At 45.1% G+C, this 18320-nt stretch overlaps 1 protein-coding gene across 3 annotated transcripts in view; it reads left to right on the top strand.

Annotated features, from left to right (window-relative positions):
• The window catches only part of JARID2 (jumonji and AT-rich interaction domain containing 2), a 258350-nt gene that overhangs the window by 187966 nt on the left and 52064 nt on the right, over positions 1-18320 (top strand). For all 3 annotated transcript variants that reach the window (XM_041770261.1, XM_041770263.1, XM_041770262.1), the window contains one exon: positions 5583-5752. In XM_041770261.1, the coding sequence (XP_041626195.1) occupies positions 5583-5752 (170 nt within the window). The remainder of the gene's footprint in view (positions 1-5582; positions 5753-18320) is intronic.

Below are 18320 nucleotides of genomic sequence, written 5' to 3'. Positions count from 1 at the left end.
CCACAAGGGCATCATGCCTTGTGGTGGGGTGGCATCTTGTGTGGCCTGGTGGTCGAGAGCCAGAACCCAGACCTCACTTGGCTTTTATTTGATGATATTGATGGTGGGCAAGTGGCTCAGTGCATTTTTACCTAAGTATTACCTGGAAATGGTAGAAATGGTGACTATGTGGTAGATGTGTGTAGATTGCTATGAAATGGATTCGTAATGAAAACAGAATCCTGGTTGACCATTGAGTAGACTTACAGAGGAATGGCCAGTAACTTTCCCGGGGGCAAAACCACATGCCTCTTCCTCTCCCATTCCTGTTGGGTCTCTTTCAGGTCCACCCAGCTCTCTCCCTGTCACCTCTGGATAGCATTCAGTCTGCTCAGAAAACATTACTGTGTTTAACTGTGTGAGTCCTCACGAATGGATGGTGAGTGTTAATCAGTGGTACAGCAGTACAGCAAGAATGCTGTGCCCTCCCAGCGTTGATGGAGGGCTTGTCTTCTGTACCTGGTGACCCCTTTATACAGGGGAGACCACAGTAGAACATCGTCTGCAGGCCCCCGCAGAAGGGCAGGGGGATGGAATCAGGCTTGATCTGTAGGTCCCGGGCATCTCTGAAATGGGGACTTCTGTGCAGAGACAGGGAAGAAGTGACCTCCATCAAAAAGGAACAGGCCTGGAGTGTTCTTATAATTGAATGATGAAAAGTCACCCATGGTAAGATAAAGGAGAAGAGCATTCCAGATGGTTGAGAGCAGTTTCAAGTAAGCAAGATTCCTTGGAATATTTGCCTCTGTCTTCAGGCTTTTATTTCTATTATTTCTACACAGGATGATACCCGGGGATCACATTAGTAAGTTGACTTTCATCTCAGCACATTTCCCCCCCTCCTTTTGGGACACTTTAGCTTAAATGGGATCTACCCCAGCAGGGCTGAGTGTTTTCATGACTGAATTGGCATGGGGCTCCCAGACCCTGGAACTTCTAGAGAAGAGGCATACCAGATGGCCTTGCCTATGACAAGATTGAACCTCACCTCCCACTTGGACCCCACATAGTGTGACAGAGAAAACTCTGACCTGAGCACCCAGCATTTGCCTTTTGGTCTTGTTTATCTAGCCACCCAAGCTGTGAGTGGCCTTAGGCAGGTCTCCCCCAGTCAACTGGATGATCTGTGTAGTGGGTGATCTTTGTAAGATCCTTCAAAAAATGAAAGCCTTGGGCTTTAACATTTGTCTCAAACACCAAACACGCAGCAGCCTGTAACTATATCCTCTGAGCTTGCTGTTTGAGTTTTTTCATTTTTTACTTGGTGCGCACACACAACATATTCACACATTGAGTGGTTTGACCTGAGATCATTTCTCTTCCCTCACCCCACGGCCCCCACTCTTGATTTTAACAAAACATGGTAAATAAAATGGAACCCACCATGTATTTATTCATCTATAAATATCTTTATTCATGTCTTCCTCCACTGGTTTAAGTTGCTTTGATCTGTGTAACTTGGCCGGCTGGGAGAGTTGGATTTAATTCATTTTCTTGACCTAAGGATGTACCCAGGGTTCTAGAATGAAGCCTTCTGTGAAGGAAACTCCCTTCCTTGATTAGTTAATAAAACAAACATGGAAGCGCATCATGCTCTAGTTGATCTTTCTGTGGTTTGGATGAGGAACACACACCCTCTATACTTGCTGTAGGCTGGCATTTCTGTGGGTCACCAGCAGGCAGTGTAGGGCCATCCTGACTAAACCCAGGGCCCCACAGACTGTTTCCTGCTTGACCCCAGGGACTCCATGCTCTCTCCACCCCCATGATGACTCTGAACCATTTTAGAGTCCAAACAGTATTTTCATTTTTGTGCATCTTCGCTCTAGGAATGGAAAGGAGCGGTGCATGTGGTTCTGGGTAAAATGTCAGTCGATGGAAACGAGTGGGTGAAGTAAATGCCTCAGTTGGTAGGTACGCCAGCTTGCTGTTGCCAGAGACCAGTAGAGTGCAGTCCCTCTGCCTCCCTCTTCAGCTGATAGTAGGTGTCCCCTGTGGCCTGCCCCTCAGCTCCACACAGCACCCTCCTCCCCAGACCTTCAGCACATCTGGGAGCCTCCCACCTCTTATCTTTACAGATTTAAAATAACATGCACTCATTTCCTTGTAGGCGGCATTCTAGAATGAATCACCTGTACCTCAAGCGTTACCCGCACAGCTGGGCATGCTTACCCCCATGGATTTGGCCTCTAAATTGTGTCAACCTAACTCTTTTGTTGTGGGGGGCCAGCACAGCCACGCCAGCAAACACCTCTGTCATCCTCCCGGGACTCTGCAGGATGAGATGCCAAACCACAGACCTGCACTTTTTTAGTTTCAAAATAATCTTCTGGCTGTCGTTTAAAAAAAAAAAAAAGATACTGGTTTGCCTCATTGCTCAGTCCCTGCTTTCATCTGGGTCTCACAAATACTTAATCACTGGGGAGTTTGGCTTAGTCCTCTTAGGGCTAATTTACTTGCCTACCATTTTTTAATCTGTTAACTGCTTTATTTTTCATGGTCTCACCAAGAAAGTCATCAGGCAAAAAGTGCTGTTTGTTTGAACAGTGGTGGGAGCGGTTCATCTTTAAGGTCCCGAAAGTATAGAGAATTTTACCCTGTTTGGCTCTGCTGCAGTGTGCCTCGTCCGGGTTTACGTGCTGGACTTCTGTTTGGGCTGTGCTACCTTCTGGCGTCTTGTGCTATTGTGGGCTTTTCAGAAGCAATGAACAGCAGCCCAGTCACCTGAGGCAGCATTTCTGTCCAGTTTTTTTCTTTTTTTTTTTTTAAAGATTTTATTTATTTATTCATGAGAGAGAAAGAGAGAGAGGCAGAGACATGGGCAGAGGAAGAAGCAGGCTCCCTGCATGGAGACTCAATCCCAGGACCCTAGGGTCATGACCTGAGCCAAAGGCTAGGTCTCCCTGTCCAGTTCCTTTAATGCTCAGTGAAGGTTGGGTCCCTTTTGATGAAGATGGTTTCATGTGAATATAGTGAATTGCCAATTTAAAAAAATAAAAAAGCTTTTCAGATGGAATCAGATGACCTGAGTGTGTCTTTTCCCAGGGAGGGGGCCGTTGCTGGAAGAGCTGGGTAGTTCAGTGCGGACTGTCCACCCTGATGTTGGTGGCATTGCATTGTGGGGTTCTGGCTGGGGCACGGTTGTCGTGTGCAGCATGGCCCTTCTCCGGACCTTCTCTGGACCTTCTCTGGACGTGCTTGCTGCCCAGGATGGGTGCTGCCGTGGGCACTGCTGGAATTGAACGCAGAAATTGAGAATGAGCGGTTAGAAACTTAACAAACTGCTTGTGTGTCTGTAGAATCTAATAATAAATTTGAGCATAGCTTGGCCCTTTTTCCATTTTTTTTTCCTCCCAGTTTCATCCTCTTCTAAAAATACCCATTTGCGGGGCACCTGGGTGGCTCAGTGGTTGAGCATCTGCCTTTGGCTCAGGGCGTGATCCCAGGGTCCTGGGATCGAATTTCACATTGGGCTCCCTGAGGGAAGCCTGCTTTTCCCTCTGCCTATGTCTCTGCCTCTCTCTGTGTGTCTCTCATGAATAAATAAAATATTTGAAAAATAAAATAAAAATTAAAAATACCCATTTGCAACCAATAAATAATAAAAAGGGGGCCAAATAACCAAACTCCCCACTTTGATCCTCCTCACAGATAGTTTGAGAGGCAGGACTGTGATGTCTTATTCCCAGCTCCATCCCCATCTGATCCGTCAGTTTCTCCCCGTGGAGGGTCCCTCCTCTGGACTTAGTGGCTTCCTCAGTACACCACTTGCCATGTGTCTCCTCTTACAGGCAGATAGCCGGTTGGTTACAAAACTCTCCATTCTCCATAGCTAGGGGACAGCGGTGTTGCCTTTTTCTCTTAACTGTTTTAATATTTGGGAGTTTTCCTTAAACTTGTTTGGTTTTAGGTGTATAGGTTCATAACGTGGCTGCTTCGTTCTGGTTACTTCCCAGAGTCCTAGGATGGAGTCCTACCTTGGACTCCTCGCTGTACAGGGAGTCTGCTGCTCCCGCTGCTTGTGCTCTCTCTCAAATAAATAAAATCTTTTTTAAGAAGTTTTTTACAAAGTAGAAACCCATGTTGTGTGCATGTGCCTGTGTGTGTGTGTATATTTTTTTTGTTAAATACCAGAATGTTGATTTAACACATGAAGGTATTGTGGTCATCAACAGTTCAAGTTGATGTTACTGTTTTATTTAATTCAGCCATAGTTAAAGGAAGACTTATTTGGGCTTTACCTATCTGTCTGGTTTATTTTTATAGTTTATTACTCCAAGCAGTTGGGGGGGGGGTGCATTATCAGTTGCACACAGTGGTGGATTTTGATTTGGATTCAGACCTGTCCCTGTGCCCTCCGGCTGCTTTTGGTTTCTTCAGGTTTGTTTTTCCTGACCCTCAAATCCTATTTGTTGAGTGTCTCTGTGGGCAGGGCTGGCTAGATGGTCTAAGCAGGACCACTACAGGTTCTTGCCCTCCGATGAACCTTTCACTCCACTGTGAATTGTGATCCTTACAGCTGAAGAAAGAGCTGATAGGAGGTCATTCACGATAACTTTCAGGTTAGTTACACATAAAACAAAAATACAGTAGTATTCTTACGTGGAGGCAGGAAAAGTAACCACTGGTGGCTGTAGTGTTTGGGGGAAAGTAAAGAAGGTTTCTAAGACTCCTCAGGATTCAGATGATAGGAAGGAGTGTCTTGCATGTAAGATTTTATAAATGAAAGAGCCCAGCTTAAGGACCTATGTGTTGTGACTTGTAGACACCATGGAGAAACGAGGAATCATTGTCTCTTTAGGATTGGGTTGGGGAAGAGGCCTGACAGGTGGAGTCAGGCCGGTTTTTTGAATCCCTGACTGAGAAGTTTGGACTTGGCCTATAGGTAAAGGATATCCAGAATTTGTATTTCAGATGGACTAAGGAAATAGATTTTGCCTGCATTATAAGCTTTTATTAACGTCATGAGTTTGTGTGGCTGGATTGGGGTCGGAAAAGATTGGAGGTGGAGAGACTGCTGCCTCTGGGGGTGTTGCCGCCGAGATCATTGATGTGCAGCCCAGGGAGGGCGCTGGGTGTAAGAGCACAACAAGAGGGAGATCATGTATGTGTTTTTGACACTATGACGTTGAAGCATACAGTGCTGGCCACATGTGGCAGGATGAATTGCGTTTTTGTCATTACTCTGGACTTAATTTAAAACTACAGAAACCATTCACTAATCCCATGCCCTCACATGCCACATGCAGTGTTTGAAATGCCCAGGCCCCCATGTGGTTTGTGCAGAGGCCTGCGCTCTTGCAGGCACGTTTGTGTCACCCATTTTTATGTCTGTTAAAATATAGCCTTTTAACCCAATTTATTGCCCTTTGCAAGTAGGCCTATGGTTTACAAGAGTGTGAGAGATACAGCACCTTAATTAGAAAGAGTTTGCTCGAATTAGTCTTTTTCCCCCCTTTCCTGTCCTGACTTTATTGCTGCACGTAGATCTCTATCCTCCAGTCTCTGCCTCATTCATTTTCAATTTCCCTTCACTTTTGCAGGCCCAGGCTGCAAGCACAAAGGAAGTTTGCTCAGTCTCAGCCCAACAGCCCCAGCACAACTCCAGTGAAGATAGTGGAGCCTTTGCTGCCTCCTCCAGCTACTCAAATTTCTGACCTCTCTAAAAGGAAGCCCAAGACAGAAGATTTTCTGACTTTTCTCTGCCTTCGAGGTAAGAATGTGTTCCCCATCACTTGGGAAGGAGGACCCTAGTTCCAGGAAAAAGGAAGACCTTATTCTCAGGAGTAGACGTGAGCTGTGGTCGGTGTTTCAGACGTCTTTCAATTTCTCAGCCTAATCTCAGGGATTGAGCTTGAAGTGACCAGTGCCATGGAGGTGGGGGGCTGTTGGAGTCCCCATAATTTTCTGTCTGTTCTCATTTGACTCTTCAATCCCCATTCTTGGCTTTTCAAAGCCGCCTCGCAGATTGTAGTTTCTAGAGCTTTAATGTTACAGCCTGACTTTTCCTGAACCTCACCACCCCGCCATCACCACCACCACACATGTGCTTTATTGACGCTGTGTTTTGTTTTGTGACTTTTTTGTTTTCTTGGGGTGTCATGAGTGGAGATTGTTTTCTTGGCTCAAATTTTGTAAAGTCTGTCAGAAGCCACATTGACTAAGCTCACACTCTGCCCTGTACTACTTTGGGAAGAATTCAAGCAGTACTTTCCAAGTACAGTTGACCCTTGGACAACATGAGTTTGAATAGCACAGGCCCACTTCTACTTGAGTTTGTTTTGTTTTGCATTAAATACAGTAGCGTGTGTATTTTCTCTTCCTTAGATTTTTTTTTTCTTTTAAAGATTTAATTATTCATGAGAGACACAGAGAGAGTTGCAGAGACATAGGCAGAGGGGGAAGCAGGCTCCCTGAGGGGAACGTGATGCAGGACACAATCCCAGGACCCCGGGATCACACCCTGAGCCAAGGCAGACGCTCAACCAGTGAGCCACCCAGGCATCCCCTTTACGATTTTCTTCATAGCATTTTCATTTCTCTAGCTTACTTTATTGTAAGAATATAGTCTATAATCCATATGGCATACATAATACTTGTTAATCACTTGCTTATATTATAGGTAAGTCTTTTGGTTAACAGTATGCTATTAGTAGTTAAATTTTGGGGTGTCATAAGGTACACATGGATTCCAATACCCCTAACTCACCTCCATATTGTTCAAGGGCCAACTGTATGTAAATGGTGAAAATAGTGGTCTATATACATAGACAGGACTGATTCACAGAGTTGCAAGGTCAAGGATAAAATTTCATAATAAAAGTTGAGTTTAGATTTGCATGATCTTACTTGCGAAAGTGGTTATTTACAGGAACTAAGTTTGTAACACTTGTTGAGCATCCCTTTGCTCCCTCCCCTGCTCATGCTCTTCTCTCTCTCCGAAAAACAAAAAAAAAACGTTTTTTCTTTAGATTTATTTAGTTAAATTAGTATTTTTATGTTTTTTCTTAAAGTAAGCACATTCTCGGGGGTCTGGGTGGCTCAGTTGGTCGAGCATCTGCCTTTGGTTTAGGTCATGATCCTCAGGGTCCTGGGATGGAGCTCCATATCGGCCCCCTGCTCAGTGGGGAGTCTGCTTCTCCCTCTCCCTTTGCTCCCTCCCCTGCTCATGCTCTTCTCTCTCTCCAAAAACAAAAAAAAAACTTTTTTTTTCTTTAAAGATTTATTTATTTATTTATTTATTTATTTATTTATTTATTTATTTGAGACACAGAGAGAGAGATAGAGAGAGGCAGAGACACAGGCAGAGGGAGAAGCAGGCTCCATGCAGGGAGCCCGACGCGGGACTCAATCCCGGGACTCCAGGATCACACCCTGGACTGCAGGCAGCGCTAAACCACTGCACTACTGGGGCTGCCCTCTCCAAAAAAATCTTTTAAAAAAATGACATTCTCTTACAATGATGCAAAGTAGGACATTGACAGTGATCCATTACTACTACTTACAAATTCTCATCTCAGATTGGCTTCCATTGCCCTAGAGAGGCTCCAGTTTGGAGTGGGAGGATCCAGGGCCCAGTTGGGCGTTTTTAATTGTCCTGTTCCAGAGCAGGTCCTCCTCAGCCTTTGTCTTTCGTGATCTTGACTCTTGGAGGTTACAGGCCAGTTGTTTTGTAGAAGGACCTTCCATTCCGGTTGTTTTCTCCTCATCAGATTCATGTTTTGCAGTTTTGGTAGGACTAGCATAAAAGTGATTCTTCTCATTGCGTCCTTTCAAGGGGTACACAATTTCAAGCTATCCTTTTATCAATCACTCATTAAGGAGGGTCTGTCAGGCTTTTCCAGTATGAAGTTCTCTTTTTCATCCCTTGTAATTTAGAAGTGTTTTGTTTGAGAGGTTCTCTGAATCTCCCATTTTCCAGTTCTCGTTAAACACTATTCATTTTTGAAAATCTGTATGGGCTCATTTCATTCAAAGGGTCATAATCCATTTATTCTTTAAACTATTTTGGGGTGCCTGGGGGCTCAGTCCATTAAGCGTGTGACTCTTGATCTCACCATTGTGGGTTCAAAACCCACATCAGACTCCGTGTTTGGCATGGAGCCAATTACAAATTTAAGTGTGTATATATGTGTGTGTGTATTGGTCACATATATGTATTTTATAAATATATATTTAAAAAATATATATATATAAATTTGTTTTCCAATCTTCATTGAAAGATTTTTTTTTTAAATACAATCTGTCCCCCACCCCGTGGAGCTCCCAACTCCATGAATGAGTTGTGTGTTTTACCAACTGAACCAGCCAGGTGCCCCTTTATTGCTATATTTCGTTGTTTAGCTTGTCCCAGATCTCTTCAGTGAAACCCCTACATGCTGGCTTCTTTGGCCTCTTTGCTTGCTCGCTGTCCTCTTCCCAGCCTGGCTGCTTGGTCCATCCGTGCTCCAGGCTATTCTTGTCTGTTCTCTTCCTCAGCGTTGGAACCACCCACTTCTCCAGGGAGCCTGGTTTTAAGTGGCAGCTGCTCTTGGGATGCCACAATCTGGGCCTGCAGTGTGCTCTCATCTGGAGTGTCATTTCTCTTAGGTGCTCTGTGAATGTGTGCAGTGTGTGTGTGTGTGTGTACACACATTTGCTCATTTAGTGTATCTAGATGTAGATCCGCGTCTCTGTGTCTATTGAATACTATGAATTAACATCAATACCTCTGATTTCAGTTTAACACCAATGGGTCATTCCGGTTTTCTTCCTTTCCACGGTAAAGACAGAGACCTGGTTTTTGTTATCCATACTGTACTTGTTCATTTGGTCAGTGTTTTTCCAGCGTGGACCCCCTGCCCCCTCCAATCTCTGCTGCCACCCCTTCCTCCACCACATGGAACACTTCTACACATTCCTGGCTCTGACACTCCTTATTTGGCTGCCCCACTTGTGAACACCCTCCTCCTTCTCTGGCTCTGACACCCCACCTGGGCCACCATGGTTACTCCTCCCTCCCTGGTCTCTCTCCCAGCGATTTGCTTTAGGAATTACTCATTAGGGATTCCTGGGTTGCTCAGTGGTTGAGTGTTTGTTGGCCTTTGGCTCAGACTTACCTTTGGCTCAGGTCATGATCCCAGGGTCCTGGGATCGAGTCCCACATCAGGCTCCCTGCAGGGAGTCTACTTCTGCCTCTGCCTGTGTCTCTGCCTCTCTCATGAATAAGTAAATAAATTCTTAAAAAAAAAAATCACTCGTTAAAGATGGGAAAATGAAGAGTTAACATTCACTTTGGACAATATAGGCTATTGAAAGTTTTCAGACTCTTGAGACACAAAGGAGAATAGTTTCACTTAGAAATTGTCTAGCAGCCAGAGATCCCTTGGCCTGGACCAAAGGGAAATGAGGTAGGTGGCTCATCTACTTTAGGTTTTAAAGAGCTCCCTGCCGAGACTCTAGTGATCCCAGGGGGTTGAGGGTTGGGGGGGAACGTGTGAAACCAGCGTGAGAGGCTTGCATCCTGAGTTGGCTGTGAAGGAAAGAGAGGAGCCTGAGCAGTAAGCCATGCTGTCCTCTCTAATGGAGAGCCCATGTGGGCCCAGGTGCTCAGAGCAAGGAATCTGAGCCAAAGGAGTCTCTGAAAGGGTTAACTATGTCAGCAGCAGCAGGTGGTTCAGGTAAATATTGTTCACTGGTGGTGAAACTGCCTCTGTGTCATTGTGGCATCTTATTGCAGTTGGAGCCAGATTTAACTTGGGGCTGTGATTTCCTATGTCCTTTTCTTTAGGGAAGGGGTCCATGATCGTGTTCCTTCAGGATGTCAGAAAATTGGCTGTTGAGAACTGAATTTAGTTAGGAAACTTTTTACTGTGGAGTGGGTGCAGCTCGTTTTTTAGAGAGGGATTTGTGCTGTGCATACCTGTGTATGCATTATTTTTAAGAATGCCTCTGTGGTTTGGCAGATTTGGAGAAGGATCTTTTTTTTTTTTAAAAGATGTTATTCATTTATGATAGACAGAGAGAGGCAGAGACACAGGCAGAGAGGAGAAGCAGGCTCCTCTGCTGGGAGCCCAACGTGGGACTCGATCCCGGGAGTCCAGGATCATGCCCTGGGCCAAAGGCAGGCGCCAAACCGCCGAGCCACCCAGGGATCCCCTGGAGAAGGATCTTAGCGAGGCATTCTGTTTGCTCAGGTAGATGGCATCCAGGGAAAAACGTTACCCAGTCCTGGCTTAGACGTTTCAGGGTTCCAGGTAAAAGAGAAGCATGTCACATGGTAGCCACAATTTACGTTGTGTTGTCAGATGGAACAGATTTCAGGAAGTGAAGTCTAGGTGGTGTTTAAAACAATTATGTAAAAATGCTCTGAGCTTTGGAAATGTAGTTCTATGTTTATCAGCCAGGTAATAAAATAGGTTTTAATATTTGGTTTTAGTTGATAAACAGGAAGGATTTGACACACAATACTGTACTCTACTATATGGAGGTATTAAAGTTTGAGTCCTGGGCAGCCCGGGTGGCTCATCGGTTTAGCGCCACCTTCAGCCCAGGGCCTGATCCTGGAGACTCAGGATCGAGTCCCGCTTCAGGCTCTCTGCATGGAGCCTGCTTCTCCCTCTGCCTGTGTCTCTGCCTCTCTCTGTCTCTCATGAATAAATAAAATCTTTTTTTAAAAAAATAAAAATATTTTTAAAAAGTTTGAATCCTCTTTAGCTTTTTTTTTAAATCATGTTTTTGTGAGGTCAGGAGTACTTAATCTGATATGGCTCCAGAAGCCCCAAATGATAGGTGATTCCTCTATGGTACCTTCCCAGTCCTGGAAATGGTGTGGATCTTGAGCAGTGTGATTGCTTGAGCTAATTAAAACTCCTACTTTGATGTGGACAAGGGTTAAACAGATCCCTGCTGCAGTGGTACTTGAGTAATTTTATTAATATTTGAAATTAAGAAAGATAGTGTTAGCATTTTCTTTTTTCCCCATCAGGAAAGTATTTCATGTTTTCCTAGGGAACATCAGCAGAAAAGATGGGGAAGTAGGCAAAATAATAAATCCAAAATACTCTCCCTTGGCTCTCCCAGAAGACAGCCACTGTTAACCACCTCTGTGATGAAAATATTACTGAGCCTTCCGTGTGTGTGTGAAATATGTGTCCCCCCCCCCCCCCCCCCCCCCGTGAACCTGACTTCTCTGCCAGAGGAACTGCATTTCGTTTTCATTTGCATAGTCTGCTTTTGCTGCCTAACAGTATCCCATTAGTACCTGTTCCATTTTTTGGAGTCTGTCATCATTGATCAGATTCTTGTTTACACTTAGATGTATTTCTGACTTTCAGTTTCAGCAGCTAATGTCGTGCATCCACAGTTAGGGCTTTGCCTTGTCTTCCTGAAGTTAGCAGCTAGGAACGTGGCTAACACCCTCATACCTGCATTTAGGGCTTTCTTCTTGGGTTGCTGATTCCATTGTGCAGAGAGCTAGTCAGAGCCCCAAACTCTAGGTTCCCCATAAGGAGCCCTGTTGGCTCCATCAGCCTTGGGGGAATTGACGGACACTGTTGGGTGTAAAAAACAGCCTTTCATAAGCTCTTTATTTAGATGGAGAAGAGTCTGGCTGCAGAAGTAATGAAAGAATCAAAGACCTGGAAGTGTTTGTTGCCGAGGAGTACAGGGCCCCCAGTATTACCTGTGATCCTGCTGGTGCTAATTTGGAATGTGGAAGAGAATAAATCCCAAGCTTGAAGAAGAGATGGCGAATGGAGGTCTTGAGGGATCGTTGATTATCTGTGCACAGTCTCCAGCCAGCCTTAGAGCATGCCCTCACCTCCATCAGGTGTTTTCAACGAAAACCTGGGTGGGTGGGGGGAATCTCCATACCATTAATAACACCGGGATTAGCATGTAGATGTGTAAACATACCAGCCAGTCTTTCAGAGTTAAAAAGCCTTAGTGATTTAAAAAAAGCTGCTTCCAGGCCCTCAGAGACTTTCAGCTAAGCTTAGCAAGGCTCTCTCTCCTTTCCTATTTAACATCAACACCTAAAATTTCTAAAAGAATGGAACATGGGATGAATAGTGCAGTGGGGCCTGAAGTGTTTGCCCTGCAGTGTATTTATCCTTAAGTAGCTGCTTTGAAGGGGGTCCACATGTCTCCTGCCAGAGGCATAATTAGTATCTTCGCCTGGTACCCTCGTGGAAGGGGCCGTGTGTGGTGTGCAGCGCCTAGCAATTCAGGCCATAGCCCGTTACCTGTCACTGCTCACCGCTCTTAATGAGTTGGGTCGTCTTTTCTTTGTTTGGTGACTATGATTATTAACAGATTAAAAAGCTTAACACAGTAGAGTAGTGGCAGGTTAAATGATTCTCTTATTTACATTTTTCTCTTTATGGGGCACTGCAAACAAGGGAGATTCCCAAAGGGGATTCTTGACAACCCCCCACCCCCACCCCAAGGTTGGTTCTCCTGATCGTGGGCTGTCACAGAGGAGCATCACAGACCTGCAGGGTGGAGAGCTCCTAAGTGGGGGGTGGGACAGGTATTCTTGGTAAAGGAACAGCACTGTCAGTCTTTGTGAAGCAGTGCTTTCTGTTTAGGGACTTGCCTGCCTTTTGTTCCCAGAGTCTTAGAGAATCTTCAGTGATCAGCTGTCATTCAACTGCTAATTAATTCAGAAAGCCTCTGTTGAACTCTTTTTATATGCTAGACACCTAGAAAACAGATGAGAAATTGGGAAAGCATAGATGCTCACAGTAAACAAGTGGAAGATGCCTGGGCAGAGGTGTGTACCATGTACAAGCCAGAGGTAAATGGCCCTCTGAGCAGGGCTGCCTTGGGAAGGCTGTGCAAAAGAAGGAACACTTGAGCTGGCTTTGTGGGAGGGGAGTGGGGTCGGCCCCTGCTGAGGCATGGATTGGTGTTGGGGTTTGTTGCTTGGGAGGCCTCAAGTTAATGCAGGGAAGTGAGCTGTGTCCACTTCTGCAGGCCTTGGGCTAGGTACTTGGGTCTCACTGGGGCTGGGCATCTGACAAAGTGATTTACCACACCTGGGCCTTTCAGAAAGTAATCCTGGGAAATGGCTTGAGGCTGCAGAAAGTTCTTCCCCTGGGGGGGTTGGGGGGGATGGGGGCGGTTGTTGAAGCATCCATGACCAAGCAATCTTCCATCTCTGACAGGTGACTTAATCTGCTATAAGCCTGTTTCCTCATTTATAAAGTGGGTAGGTGGTGTCTGGCTCCCTGTTGCTGTGGAGTCATCCTAAAATTACCGGGTGTTAAATAGGCCCAGCCGATGACAGTGGTGGTCATCCCAATACATGGAGTTTCCCCAGGAGGTAAACTGGGATTTGAGATTTAGTTAGGAAGGAATCTTCTGGAAGACCAGCAGAATAGACAATAGACAAGATCGCAGGTAGCCCGCCCAGCAAGTTTTTTTCTAAAGACAATTGCTGGCCTTATTGACAAGGAGCACATATGTGGATAGAGTACTGGCTTTGGGTATTGAAGACTATAAATTGTAAGTAGGGCAAAAGCAGAAAGCCTGGGGTGGTTTAGAGGTCACAGAATGAAAGGGGATTAACCTGCTAGAAAGCAATTAAGTAATCCTCCAATTGCAAGGAACACTTCGGCGCTCATAATGAACTTCGTTGAGCAAAATGGGAATGCTTTTACATTATATGAGATCTTTGGGGAGGAAGGTACATTGTCGCAGTGGTACACAACTTTTTTTGATGGTTCCTTCTGAGCTAGGTCACGGAGAGAGGTAGGATCCAGAATGGTATTCTCACCACCCCAAGGGCTAAAGTGTGGGCCCCCTCTCTATTCTGCAGATCAGACCCGCCTTCTATTCTTCCTTTTCCAGTTGAGTCTGTGTTACATGGCTGAGCTCTGCTGAGCAAGCAATTTATTTGCCAGGATAGTTTATCAGGCTAGTTAGGAAGAAATATGGAAACCATGGAGTTCTTTAGCACTGAGGAGGGGAAGGATGGATCCCTTTTAATTGCACTGTGACCTTGATCCGTTGGTAAGATTTCAAGACATTTTGCTTGCAGAACTGGCCCTGCTCTAGGCCAGCTGGCCTCTGACCAGGCTGTGCCCTCCCTGAAGATAAAGCAGGCTCCCTTTTCCCCACCAGTGGCTCCTGGCACGGATTTAGTGGTATTCCTCACAGTTGTCTCTGGTCTTCTTAATTTCTAGAGGTTCTCTTAGTATCTCCTGTCTTTTTCCCAATCCATTTAGAGAAGGTAGATGGGGGGACAACTTTTAAGTCAGGACAGTTCTGTTTGCTGATGTGCACATCATTATTCTAAGACCACTAATGTCCTCAGTATTGTTAACCTTAAAACTCAATTATTTTACCAGCAGAAATGGACTTACTTGGGGGTAGCAGGAAATTGTAAATCAGGCATACAAACCACAGCCTACCATCAAGCAAACCCAACAAAGAAGAACATTTTGTGGAGGCGGAAGTGGGAAGGGGTTACTTTGCATGAAAGTCCTTTGGGGAAGAACAAGAGTTCACAGTGGTGACCATTTCTCAGGGGCTGAGCAGCAGGGATGGTGGATTTCTTACAGGCGATACAGTAAACATCTGTCCCTGTGGGAGTCTGTTTTCTGTTGGGGCCTGAAAATGGACACTTGTTACTGTAATTTACATGGATGGTGTACCCGGTTACCCCCTAGCCTCTCCACTCTAATCAGGTCTCCTTTTATTAATTTTCACAGTATGCATGTCATCCCCCAGGCAAGGTGACCCTTTTCAGTGTTCAGTGTCTGTTAGGATTTGTGGACGCTCTGCATGATGAAGAGAGAAAAGATGTTGGTATTCAGAGTGGCTGTGTGACCATGATAAAGCTACTTTCTAACTTGCTTCCGCTACCAAATCTGATGGGTGGGTTAGGGGTAGGTTAGGTTCTGCTGTATGGCGTGTTCTGTGTGTCCATCTGAGACAGAGCCAGATGGACACAAGCCCTCCTTGTGTTTGGTTGGATATGTATTTATGTATGTTTGAAGCCATGTTGTATAGATAACCTGGGAAATACTTTAAAGAGAGGGTTCCAGCTGTCAATTAAAAGATCCTGTCTCCTGCTGCTACAGGCAGATCAGTGGGAGTTGACAATGGGGGGGGGGGGAGTGGTTCTCGCTGCTGAGTCCGTAGGGTTAGGGCTCAGGCAGGTAGGACACGTGCCCTCACCTTGGGGAAGTTCCTAGCTGTGGGATCCGATCGGCACAACTGGCTGTACATGTGCCTAGGCCTGTACCCAGAGGAACACACCGGAGAAAACGGAGGAGGAATGCATGGGAAAGACTGGCCCGGTGGTGAGGTGGTCACCACTTCCTCCCTGTTCTTACAAGATCTTCATGTGGCTGAAGGTTTCCAGCTCTTACTTGGCATTTACTCACTCACTGCCAGTTCCAGAAATCTTAACTGTTGAGTTAGTTCACTTGGTTGGTTATATTCTCTATTCCTGTAGATTCTTGTTTTCAATCTGCTTGCTTTCCCCGTTTTGGAAAGCAGATGGGAAATAAGTTGCTTTTGTTCCTATGTGAACTTACCTGACAGACTGATTTTATAATTCTGAAGTTTCTGTCAGTGAAGTCGAGAATTGAGCCTGATGTCATATCAGTGCTTTTGCGTACATGACCTCATATCCTTTGATATGACCATATACCATGACAGTTGGTATAGCTGAGGACCTCATCCTCACTGTGCAGACACACAAACCGGAGTCTCACAATGAATGGGCACATGACTCCTGACTTCATTCTAGAATTTTGGATTCCATGGAGGGTCTTCTTCAGTGATTCGGATTTGCACATAATAAGAACAGCCATCTCAGGACGGAGCCCCACTGCATAGGCAGCTCCTTATCCCGTGAGGAATTAGGGGTGCCTTTTGAATTGGGCCTTTGGCCCAGTGGGCTCTCCCCGCTGCCCTACTGCACGTGTCCCTGCTGGTGCCAGAAATGGCTTTAGCTCAACGGTTTAAAATTTTATTGTAATTTTAATTACCCTTCCTTTAACACAAGTGGTACTCGTTTTCTACTGATAGAATATAGGGATGAACGTTGGGTCACTTTCCAGAAAACAGCACGTGGGAAAGCTGGGTATGGCAGATAATCTTAGGGCACCCAGAAGTGTGAAGTTTGGGAACTCGTGCTGTGAATTCTTCCCACCTGGTAAATTCTAAAGGCCGACCTGGAGGAGACCAAAGACACACTGCCATTCGGTGTGTTCTGGTTGTCCCACAGCCTTTTCGGGGTGCTTGGTGTTCCCTGCAGGGGGAACCGGAGTATGCAGGATCGGAGACCTCTGATCTGTCCGGGTCACTGGCTCCTAGCCTGGCGCCTGCTGTGTACGTGGTGAGGTGAATGACCCCAGGTAACTGCAACCGCAGTTTTTTCTGACTCTCCCACGTAGGCGATTCGAACTTTCCTCTACCTCAGGAAATCAGTAAATAACTATCCCTCTGTCCTTCCCCCTACTCAGCCCCTTCTAGTTCACACTGAAGTTTTTGCTGTAAAATTTCATATGGTAGTGGGGCCCGGCTGCTTTTCATTGTGTATGTATCCCCAAAAGATCAGTCGAGGAAATGCCAACCCAGTGGGCCAGCCAGGTTTATTAGGTCAAGCTACGGAATTTGATTCTCTAGCTAAATGACTGCGTTCAGGGAATCCCTGTAGGGTCTTTCCAAAATAGAACTGAGCTATGTTTAGCTTGTTAAGATAAAGAACTGGTCGGGGGAGGGAAGATAATGGGAAGGAGGGCTTGTATGTGTACATGATTATGATTCATGGAGAAGAATCCAATTTTATAGAAACCACAGCCCAAATTAGAGAAAGCAAGCTTTTGGATTAAAATGATTTCTGTTGTGGTTGTAACATACCACAGTTTGATTTTTGTCCAGATGAAAACATTTGGTTTTCACTTCAGTAAATATTGTGGAGACATTGCCAGCTAATTCTGAAAAGTAATGAAATACGGCTTTGGCAAAGCGCACATGCATTCTGTACTCCCGATTCCACTTATCTGATCCAAGTTCAGATTTTTTTTCCACATTTGCTAATGCACTTGAATAATCAGAAGAGAAAAATCTGCCTGTAATTTTAAGAGAAAACTGTATATGCTCAATACACATTTATGATGTATTGGGTATAAAAACTCCCTCTCCTCTCCCCAAATATCCTGCACATTCCTTAAATCTTTGGAAACCTTCACCTTCCAAGAATTCCATCTCTAGGACTATAGTTTGTAAGGGAGACAGGCTGTATAATTCTGCGTGGTAAACTAGCCTTACTCTGTTGTTAATTAACATCACGGGATGACACTTGTCTCTTAGTGTGGTGAGACCACCCTGAGAACAGCAGGGCAGAGCTCAGAATGGAGGGCTGCTGAGTGCTCTCAGAGACCTCTGGTTTCCCGGTCTTTGCTGGTGGTGTATGGCAGGTGGTTGGTGGGCCCTGTTGTGGAAAGGGAAGATCTCTGGGAAAGCTTTTTCGTGTTGTCAAACCACCCAGCCCCCTCTTCCCTGTCTTCATCCCGGTGGCTCCAGTCCTGTTTTCCTGAGCACTACACCCACAGTGAGCTTTCCCAGTGTCTGTCTCAAGGGACGTTTGGAGTAGAGAATTTTCCCTAATAAATTGCCTAGAGATGAAGCATACTTCTTGTGTGCCAGGATCTATAAGTTGCATTACTGTTTTCGATGAAAACATTGAAAGCATATGTACTCTTTTTTCAAATGCTGACTTAGCTTTCTGTGGACTCTGCGTCAATATGATTATGTAATACATTCACCCCTCTTAACCTGGCGAATGTTGGATAATTTTCACTAGTGATAAATAACTCAGACTGTGTTAGGGATTTTAAAATGCCCTTCCTTCATCTTTTTTTGTGTCTAGCAGGTTCCTCTTTCTTTAATCAGTAAATTAGATAATCGAGCTTGAATCTAGGCTAAGAACAAATGTGTCCTATGCAAACACCTTTAACCAGTTGTGGTTCCTTTTTGCTTCCCTTGCTTATATATGTAAAGTTGTTATATGGTTATTCTCCAAGTATTAGCATATAACAGTATTTCTGTCACCTTGATTATTTTTACCATGACATGAAATAACAGGATAATTTACCAGTTTTATCTCCATGAGAATGAAAGCTCCTTTTGCTCTTGGCCAATTCCCCTTGGTTTGTCCTGATCTGAATGCTAGCTTTGCAAATGGACATGCCAGCAGGGTCTTGGAAGGATTCCATACAGTAGCCACATAGTGACAGAGTACCAGCTCTGTTGGGTTTAGTGTTTTCTACTTACTTCGGTTA

Source organism: Vulpes lagopus, chromosome 10, assembly GCF_018345385.1.
Source record: "Vulpes lagopus strain Blue_001 chromosome 10, ASM1834538v1, whole genome shotgun sequence".
Classification (NCBI taxonomy): Eukaryota; Metazoa; Chordata; class Mammalia; order Carnivora; family Canidae; genus Vulpes; species Vulpes lagopus.
This window is presented reverse-complemented; position numbering and strand designations above follow the sequence as displayed.